This window comes from Cololabis saira, chromosome 14 (genome assembly GCF_033807715.1).
Source record: "Cololabis saira isolate AMF1-May2022 chromosome 14, fColSai1.1, whole genome shotgun sequence".
In the NCBI taxonomy this organism is placed as follows: domain Eukaryota; kingdom Metazoa; phylum Chordata; class Actinopteri; order Beloniformes; family Belonidae; genus Cololabis; species Cololabis saira.
Genome location: NC_084600.1, coordinates 23,863,431 through 23,874,265, shown reverse-complemented (window position 1 = coordinate 23,874,265; position 10,835 = coordinate 23,863,431). Strand labels below are relative to the sequence as shown.

The window sequence follows — 10,835 nt, the reverse complement described above, 5'->3', positions numbered from 1 at the left end:
CCAGCAATAATGCATTTGAAAAAAGAGAAGTGGGTTATCAAGAGGACCAGGCTGCAAACTAGTCCTATACCAAGGCAGGAGGAGTAAGATGAAGCATGCATTTTTGGCTGGATGAAAAACAAATCCTCACTCGCTCACTCCTCACTATCCACAAAGGCTGAAATGAAAGAGATGGGGGGTGGGAGGTGGGGGGTTGGGGGTCCTGTAAAATGCAACATTAAATTCTTTGATTTCATCGTGTGAGGAGTAGTGTATATTCTCCTCACTGCTATCCAATTTGTGGTGACTGGAGACAGTGATGGTTGGATATTTCACTTTGAGAGTGCCTGGCTGGAAGCGGATGCAGCAGTCAGCCAGGCGGTGACAGGTCCTGCATTCCTGCTGCAGAAAATATTCACATGCAGGTCTGATGCAGATATTAAGTCGAAGAGACAGATACTATATCTGGGCTGAGGGCTGAAGCCTGGCCCGCCTTTAAACATAAATGGGCCACACTAGATTCAAACAGTCACATGGGCAGTGGATGTCGCTGCAATACTACTGCACCAGTGCCTGCAAAATCATTTCATGGTCAGTCTAAGATGCAAGTGTGATGTTCTTATTATAACATGTCTGAAAAATACTTCAAAAGAATACATTTACTGCCAGTGTGCTCCCTTTGTACAGCAAGAGAGTCCGTGTACTCAATATTTGTCTTTTCTAACCTTCTTACAGCCAAATTCTTAACAGTGATTTTTGAATGTTAATGTGGAGGTGCGCTTTTCTGTTCCCAATATAATATGTGTACTCTACATGCCCCTCTTTTTCCCCTAGCCATTTAGTCTACACATGTTAATCCACAATCTCCTCCTGTGTGGTTTAAATGGAGGTGGACTCATGGAGGCGGCTGTGGTTGTCTGACATGGCCGCTGTTTGATGCCCCCTGGTGCAGTGGGGGGTTGCTACTTATATTTGTCAAGGTCAATTAATGACTGCGGGGGTGAGGCTGGCAGGGTCCCGAAACACCCAGGGGGTTCATAAATTATCCAGAAGAATAAAAAAAAAACACACACACATGCACAGATTTATTTTAAATATAGGATGTGATCTTCTCCAATTAAGGTAATTTAGCTTAACCCCCTAACCCCCACCGCACTCCAACCTCAAATGTCTACATAGCATCCAGTCAGGTGTAAGCCTACATCACTCCCTATCTCTGGCTCCCCACCTCCCTCCCTGAGCATCAGTCCTCCAGCCCTCTGCACCAGCACCGCCAGCAGACCACAGGAGGATGTCCTGCATGGGCTAATTCTCCCCTGCTTATGTAAATGTGCAGCTCTTCTGAGTGAGACACCTTGGTCCATCATATCTGTGATAAAGCAAAAGAAAGAGTTTTTTTTTTTTTTTAACGCTCCATCAGAGGCTCAGCTCTGCGCCCCCTCACACCCCCCACCCTTGCACCTTTAAGGCAATGGAGAGGGACAAAAGCGTCTGCGGAGAAGGAGCCGAGGCTTTGCTCCACAGCCCTGAGAGGCAGGGCAGCTTGTGAGCGCAGGGACCAGCGCGCAGTGTGTGTGTGCGGCTGCAGGGAGAAGATGCGTGTGCTTGTTGCTCGCCGGACGGAGAGAGGCGGCGAAGAGAGGATGACTTTCCAGCGAAGCTAACAATCAACTCCATGCGCTTTTTTTTTTAACAATCAAATCCACGAACAAAATTCCAACTTTCACGCATTTTTTTCCCTCCCTCCATATAGCTGATGTGACACACTTTGGCCTTTTCCGTGTAGACTTTTACATTTTTTTTATACTTTATTGATTTTTTTTTTTTCATTTTGGAATCATTTTGTTAAGTGTCTTTTTTTTGTTTGTTTGTTTTGTTTTCAATTCTTTCCGGGTGGAGTTCGGCATATGCAATTTGTTCTATGCGCGGCCAGCATCTGACTCCAGCTCACCTGGACCGGAGCGCACCGAGCCGACAACCCTCCTGTTCCCCGCAGCGCTGCGCTCCGGTGCGGGGGGACGGCTCCACTGAGGCCCGGCGCTCAGGACCGGTGCGGTGCGGTGCGGTGCGGTCAGTCAAAGAAAATAAAAAAAAACTAAAAAAAAACCGGAGGAGACGCACCGCTGTGGATCATATAGCCTACTCTCTCCCGCGGTACCAGGAGACAATCAGCAGTAGGAAGAAGCTCAAACCTCCTCCTCTTCATCTTTTTTTTCCCCAACGTGCAGGATTGAAAGAGAGAGAGGGAGAGAGAGGCGAAAGAGAGAGAGGGAGAGAGAGAGAGAGAGGGAAAGAGATTTGCAAGCTCCATTTTCTTGCATTGCATGGGACTAGTTGGGGAAATAAAAGAAGACATAATAAGAAGAAAGAGTGCTGGGAGAGAAGAAGAAAAAGCATAATATTGGATATTGAACGGAGCGGGGCATGTGGATATTGGCTCTTATCTTTTCTCAGTGCATCTTGAATGGTGAGTGATGCATATGCGCACATCGAACTTTAAGTTTAGATTAATTATCCCACTGGAATAAGCGCTCAAATAATAACAATAATCTGTAAAGATTTATACTGTATGTTGGGTATATTATTTAATCATTTCCCGTTAAATGGAACGTAGGGACAGGCTGTTGCTATGACCTGTCACAGGCAGTGGGCACTTTAGGTTGATAGTGGGGGTTGACTGTTACATCTGCAGGAACCTTCATGATGATGAAGTATAAAATCATTTAGCCATTCATACGTTTAAGACTAATCCTTACTGGAAACTGAAATAGAGAACTATAAAGAGAGGGATAAAGGAAAATAGCTGCAGCCTGTGCTGCATGAGGAGCAAGGCATTTGAAAATAGATTGGTATAGTATTGTTTGTCCTTTTTAATTTATTGTGTTATATCTTTTAAATTTAAGGCTTCAAATTAAAGTCTCACCATTATTTAGCTGCATTTTCAGTTGATTCTGTAGCAGGTTATTTATCCTCTGATCTCAAACTGCACAAGGCCTCAGTCTGTGGGAATGTTTTTCTACATCGTTTTCATAATTATGCTTAATATGTATTTCAACAGTTTATACAGAACATATATGGCTTTTCAAAAATCTTATTTTAGAAATGTTGTTATAATATATTTCCATGTGTACCATGGTGTAATCAGTAACTGTTTAAATCTTAAGCCTGCATTTGAATTTGATTCAGACAGAAAACGTATTTCCTTCATAAAAATACATTCCTTTAACTTTAAATTTAAAAAATCTGCCCATCAACCAAGAACTATTGAGATGAAAATGTGATGTATTAATATATATGCTTTAATACAGAGAAACAACTTAATTGTTTCAGGTATTGAATTAGATAACATTAACACGTGAATCCATGTTTATTTGCTTTTGAAAATTAGCAAGCAGTCTTCTTAAAAATGGATTAAATAGGTTGCTGCGCTTTATTCCAGCATTGCACCCGCCATATTAGAAGCACAGACATGGAGTCATTTTGGATTGGGAAAAAAAAGAGGGAGAGAGAGAGAGCGAGAGAGAGAGCCTATCACCCTTATCACCTTATCACCCTTATCACCAAGTGCAAATCTCACAAAATGCATCCACACACGCATAACCACAGTGAATTCCTCAGAACATAGGCTTGATAAGCCGCACAAGTGTCTTTATTGGGCTATGGGTGACTGCTTTTTTTTTTCTTTACACAGCGAATACAAAAACTGGAAGGGAGAGGGGGGGCAGTGAGGAAGACAAGGCACTGTGGGGTGGGATGTATTTTTGTTGGGGGGCAGAAATCAGTTAGAAAGGAAAGTGGGGTAATTTAAAGCTCTCTTGAAAGGTAAATGGAATGAAAGGGGTTAAAAGGGTTAGAAACCAAATCTGGACATAGTGTGAAGTGAGATTAGAGGTTGATGCGTCAAACAAATATGACAGGAAAACCATTTCGTGGCAGTGCTAAGGGCTCAGTGAAGACAGGAGTTATTTATAGGGGAGAATGGAGAAGTAAATATCCCTTTTTGGAAGAGACGTTATGTCCAGCAAGAGAGCGGACACTGACGGTTACTGCAAACCAAGGCTGTGCTGAAATCTCTGTTTGCTGAGCATGATCCATTGCTTTGCTTGTGAAGGGCTTTTTCAGTCTCTTTGGTCCAGGCAACAGCGTTGCAAAATGGCTGCTGCTCGAGACATTTACACGGAAACTTTGAATGGCAGCAATAGCACTCGTAACTGTAATGAATGTTACACTTGTGGCCACCGCTGATGCAGAGTTGTTTTACAGACCCGGTTCATTTTGACATTTGACACTGACTTTCTCTGTTGATCCAAACATTTAAATGCTGCTTTTGTGGAAGAATTTTGAATTACTCATGTGCATTTTGACAAGCCTCTCCTTGTATTTTCCTCCGTCTTTAAACTGACTGTAGCCAGAATAAAAGGACTGCCACTGCTGGTCTTAGATGATATTGTTTCTGCTTCACATTTGCTTTCATTGAACGGTTCTGCATAATAAGCAGCTACTGTACCATCAGAATCATACCTTGTGTTCCTCCTCTGGACAGAGAGATGTAGAGATCTGAAAAAAAACAGGCTTTTAGACCTCTGGTCCAGAACAGGCTGCTGAGGTTGTCTCTATGGAGACCCAGGTAATGAGTGTTGCTGCAGTGTGGGCTCTGGGCTGAGAAACACTGCACTCTGTTCAGGTAGCCCATGCGTCCTTGTAGAATACTGCCTTTTACTCTTGCCTCGTATTAGTTACTGTATGTATTTCAACACATTTTTAACTTTGAATTGCCTGAATACTTAAACTGGTTCAGATCTGTTTGACAACTAACCATGTAGATATTTGTATTGTTTAAAATACATTATGACATTGCATTTTCACACAAGTCCATCTATTTGCACTGTATAGCTCTAACTTTTCAGTGATCATTTACGCGTAGTGCCCATCGTACAAACTCCCACTTTGCTCTCAATTGCTTTTTTCCAATTTGAGGACACATTTGCAAGCTCATCTACAGTTGATATAAACAATTCACGGCCGTAGAGAGTGAAATCTGCTGTAGAGCTCACTTCAGTGATGCTTGAGCCTCTGGAGTGCTTTTGCAAAAGCATCTGTTTAAACCTAAATATGATGGCAACAAAATATTCCAGTTATTAAGAGACTGAATTGGGGAAGTGGGATAATGTTGGTTTTGCTTCGCTACATAACTGCTGGGGGGTGGGACTGGGGGGACCTGACATGTACTCCATTGGACACTAATAAGCTGTGTAAATACAGAATTGCTCCTCAAATGACTAAATACACTCATGTGCATTTTCAGCTTTCAGTTTAGGATGACAAGGGGCAGCTGGAGAAAAGGTGTCACTGCATATTAAAACGTAAACATTTTCATTACGATGTCATGCTTTCAAATATGAATAATGTAACAACATAACTTTCGTTCCTTCTGCATTGTTTTATCAGGGATTCAAGCAAATGATATTAATCTTGATAATGATAGAGATATGGTTATGATAAAATAAGCAGATACAGTGAGACGAGTCTGTGTTAACAGCATGCACAAAGCACCACAAGCAGCTAATTGACCACAATGACTGCCCTTTGTATCAGTTTGTGAGTTACATGTGGCTCCTGGATGTTACTTCTAAAAATAACTAATGTGTTTTTTTTTCCCAAAACAGCCTCCCTCATGCATAACAGCACTAAATGCCTTTTAATTTGTTTTCAAGAGTAAAAATACCAGACCTCTTTTTTGATTATCTTTAGGAATCTTGGAGGAAGATAGTTGTATCTGTTGAATGCATAAAAAAAGAAGAAACGAAGGAAAATAGTTGACGAAATGCACAATGCGATAGTGATCAAAACTTAACCACAACCATATGTCGTTTACATCAATTCATGTGCTTTTTATCATAAAACATTTTCTAATTCCCATTGCGACTAACTGGCATCCACTTTGGCACAAACCTATGCACTTTTTCCAATCAAATTGACACTTTGGAACATAATCCAGGCTTCCTCAAAAGGTATTTTGTGAATGGAAAATTAGTAGTAAGCAATGTCAACTCATTTCATGAGTTCAAGAAAGTGCAAAGAAGGCTCTTGTTTCATTTAATTTCTTGTCAGATGTTGCATAGTCTTATTTGATCCCATTTTTTAGTTTTAACCGACTGTCACCAGTCAAAACAACGTCGCTTGGAGGTCACATTTGGGCCAGTCGGAAACTGGGTCTGTGCAGACTCGTGTCTTTTGGTATACATCTGTCACTTCACATAGAGTCAGGGAGGGTTGACAGAGTCACAGCAACACACATCAGCAAACAACAACTGAGCTCAGCTCCTCAGTGGCACATTAATATCAGCACACAAGTCAACACAATGTAGGCCACAGGGAACATGGCTTTAAAATGCCTCGCGATTACTCTTTTAAAAAGAAAGTACATGTCTTTGTAGGTTTCTAGCCAGGTTTGCTGTATTAACTGATGCTACAATCAAGTTATAATGTTATCATTTTTGACAGAATCAGGATATTTATATGTTTTGTCTACATACTTGTTTTAGCATGAGCAGAAACAGTAAGTAAATAAATAGACTTTTTAATTCTGAACTTGATGCTATTGTGCTGTTTATTATATGTATGTTATTTCGAATTGTATATAACTTAGATGTACAATATTTGACATATACTGTGCTTAAATGTCAAGAGTAAAATTAGAGTTTTTGCTATCTTACAAAGTATCACATTAACAGACTCTTTCATTTGAATTCAAATAGGCTGGGTTTGTTTTTTTTTATTATTATTACTATCCTCTTGTTTTAATCATGCATGTGATGTAGTATCAGGAAGGATTAGTGACTTGCTGTTTTCATGGACAGAGTGAACAAATCATTCAGGGATTTATCAGTGCCATCGGGTCAAGATTTTATCTATTTATTTATTTATTCATTTATTTTTGTCGCTCCACAGTGTGTGTGCATGTGCCTCAACTTGGCTGCGAGTAGACTCAAACATATGTTAATGGATGCACATTGAACTGTTAAAGGTTTCATTTAACCCAGACCAGAATGCTTAAGGAGATGATAGTGTGTAGTGAGGCAGAAAAAGAGGAGGAAGAGGGGGGAAGAGGGACACAGAGTCAGCTCGTGTTGTGTTGTGTCTCAAGCTCATAGAGTCACATCAAATCAGCCTGCTGTTCCGTGCAGAAACAAGGCTACGATGAGCAGTCCTTATTGTTCCCCGTCCACTCAATGCTTAGTGTGAATGCTGAGTGTCACAGCCTCCATTTGAAGTTATGAATATTGCTGGAGGTTCTTTTACTTGACTCTTTTTAACGCCATGATGTAGCTGATATGAAAACAGTGGGATCATTTATTAAATGTCAGAAACATATGAAGTTGAATTTCAAAAGGTTAAGTCAAATGTTGTAGAAAAGCACTTTGCAATCTTTTTAGATGCAAACAATGTAGCTATTAAGAGACCTTTAGCAGAAATGTAATGAATGCTCTTCAAAATCTGGTGTTTACCTACAACATCTGTCACTTCATATTCAGAAGAGTATGTTACACTTCATGAAGTTGTAAATATATGATGAGCTGAAAATTAATTTGCTCCTATAAAAAGTTTATGTTGACAGAATGTTGGCTTCGGTTTCTCTCACTGTTCAAAGTAATATGAAGTAACAGTTATTTAAAGGTACACAATGAGGGTTTACTGACATGGCAACGACATGGCAACATCATTCCTCAAAAGCTGCCAACTCCCACAGCAGGCAAGCAGTGGCCCCTAAAAAAAAGTTCTTTAGTTCTTCTATTAGTCTTTTTTCCAAAATGTTTCAAGACAAACTGATCAATGCCCACGCTGGCATTTCTGCTCAGTGTCGGAAAAGATTTCCATCCATATTACACCAAAGTAAATGCATATCACATGGAGATCCATTCTCGCTTGGCATGTGCGTGCATCAGTGAAAACAAGCTAAAAACGCTGCTGGAAATAATTTTGGTTGTACATTGTCTTCTTAAAGCTCACAATGGCTTTCTTTCCAAATGCAGTCTTATTAAATTAAATAAAATGCAGACCTTGGCTGCACAACAGCTGATACCAAGGACCATTGTTATTCATACCTTTGTTAAAGCCCATCTTTGGTATATAGGTGTGTTTCTGGTATACCTTAACATGATATAGATGTGACTGACCAGGGAAAGAAGATGAGGAGACCCAGAGGAGCATATAAAGCAAAGTGGAGGACCTACGTCATCATTTTTGAATGTTTTTGCCCATTCACGCTGGACACCAGCGGTTACATTTACAAATTGAAACAGGGTGAGCAGTGGATTCAAACTTTTCTGTTTCGGGGTGTCAAATTCACCTGACCTTAACAAAAGTTTCTCAGAATATCTCAGAGTCTGAGATATTCATATGATTCGATTGCCCCCAGATACCAATCTGATGGGACCCAATGGGATCTAGGAAGCAGGCCCGATCAGCAGAAAAACCCAACAATCCACGAGGCCGAAGGTTTTGTTGCTATTATGCGAGCACAAGACACTTAAAGTCACCCTTGGATGTTCTTTGTCCCGATCCTGACTGCTCTGAGGTATTTTGGGTGCAGAAGGAGGACCTGTTCCTTATTAAAAGGGTGGTCATAATGTCATGGATGACAAGTGTACACCAGGGATGGGCATTATTAATCGGTTAATGATTACTTATTGTTTTGTCATAATTTATTCAAACATGTGGAATTTGATCATTATAATGAGGTTTATGTCGTACAGCAATGTGCTGAATTTCACTTTTACCACCAGCAGGGAGCGTAACTCATTGTGGTTCAAACAATTTGCTTCCAGAATCAGACAGCAGAGCTACTGTAGAAATCAAATGGAAACATGTACTGAGCAAAACATAGGTTGGTGTGGGATTAGGTGTGGGCGATATCACGATATTAGACCTTGAAGGATCTTTCAAACTGCAGAGATCGTGGAATCGTCTAAGACAGTGGTCCTCGACCTTTTTTCAGTGATGTACCCCCTGTGAAATATTTGTTCAGCCAAGTACCCCCTAACCAGCGCAAAGCACTTTTGGTTGTAAAAAAAAGACCTAAAACAGAGCACTGTGCCATCAGTAACTGATTTATTAAACATAAAAATATGGCTGCTATGCTTCAACCACGACTCCATCGTTGGTCCAAGTGATTGACAGGTGAAGCCAGGTGGCATTTGACAGGTTAGGTGGAACCATCCTGGTGTGGGGGATACTCTGTGCTTTTAGGATAATAAGTTGAATAGCCTACTCCTGAAGATAACATTCATTTTATGAATTTAGACTTATATTTTCCTCAATTATTTATGAAATATTTATTTTTAAGGGATTTTTGCATGGATGCTACTTTTTAAATATATGTATATTTTAAAATCTCACGTACCCCCTGGAGTGCCTTCACGTACTCCCAGGGGTACGCGTACCCCCATTTGAGAACCACTGGATTATAGGACACATTCTATAAATTACTGTTTTAAACTTAAACTTAAACTTTATTTATTTGTATAGCACCAAATCATACAATATAAAATGCAACACATGGTGCTTTACATGCAGAATAAAATAACAATAAAAAACACAATTACTACACTTTTTATGCTAATGCACTGATTTTACGAGACGTATTGACGTCGTCAACCTAGCCGACCAATCATAGCGAATTACAGGCAGTGACGCGCTTTCCGACCCGCCTCCTTGTTTGTGTGTGTAGTGTAGCGCACGGAGATCGATGGCTGAAAGCCAAACGGAGTTGGTCGCAAAAAAAAACAAAAAAAAATCCACCTCAATTATATGGAATTTGTTCTGATTTTCTGCAAATGATTGAGCTCAAGTAAATGTAATCTGCAAAGTTTGCATGGAAACCCTTCGCACGTCGGGTGTTAACACGACAAATCTATTTAATCCCCTGAGGAGGAGCCAAACCGCGAGGGGCCCGGCGGCACTGCAAGCAGCAGCTAGCGTGAGACCAAAACAAACAACATAAACAGGCATTTTACAAGTCAAACAAGCAATGGAAAAAGGTAACAGAAGCTGTTACCTTTTATCTCGCAAAGGATATGATTAAGATGGTACAAAAATGAGGGCTAAAAGGTAAAAATTCAGCAGAAGGTTTAAAGTTAATTCAGCTGTCAGAGTGCAATTAAATCTTCCACTTTAATGAGCTTGAAGGTAAATAAGAATTAAATAACTGGCGAAACATGAAAACTGACACAGACAAAACATCAAACTGACAACTACAATAAGTAAAAAAAAAAAATGTTCTGGCCACATTTCTGCATTGAAGACAATGCTGCTATAGTTGTTTTTAATAACATGTCGGATGGCTCTAAACCAGGGGTGTCCAAAGTCGGTCCTCGAGGGCCGGTGTCCTGCAGGTTTTAGATGTTTCCCTGCTTCAGCACACCGTGATAAAAGTAACTGTGTCACTGTTAGGTTTAACCAACATCAAACCCAGCTTTTAACAAAGAAAAACACCAAAGACTTGGAAATGATTTTTAAGGCCTTCTGCGCAGAAGTGAAGCAAAGTCGGAGCCCTGTCGAGCAACATGGCTCTCTCTCTGTGGCTCTCGACGAAATGCTTGCTGGGTCCTTCTTAGCAGGAGGTATTTATTTGAGAAACCGACAGGCGTCGGCTATGTTAAGACAACCAATGGTAGACAGTGGATGGACAATGGGAGGCAACAAACAGATAAACAGGACATTTCAGTTGAAGAACAACTAATCTATGTTCTGCAGAGCAAACAGACATCCTTTCTGTTGAGGGTGTTCCAACAGAATTGTCCAACTGAAATGAGACAGTTGTGGACCAGCCCAAACCCCTGAGCAGTTTAGGGAGT

General features: G+C 40.6%; 1 protein-coding gene across 3 annotated transcripts in view; it reads left to right on the top strand.

Annotated features, from left to right (window-relative positions):
- The first annotated feature begins 1,408 nt into the window (after positions 1–1,408).
- Positions 1,409–10,835, top strand: part of dscama (Down syndrome cell adhesion molecule a) — a 106,761-nt gene continuing 97,334 nt past the window's right edge. For 2 of the 3 annotated variants that reach the window (XM_061740212.1, XM_061740211.1), the window contains exon 1: positions 1,410–2,446. In XM_061740212.1, the coding sequence (XP_061596196.1) occupies positions 2,404–2,446 (43 nt within the window). In that variant the 5' untranslated portion in view covers positions 1,410–2,403. Of the gene's footprint in view, positions 2,447–10,835 lie in introns of all 3 variants that reach the window. The other variant, XM_061740213.1, reaches the window with a different exon arrangement.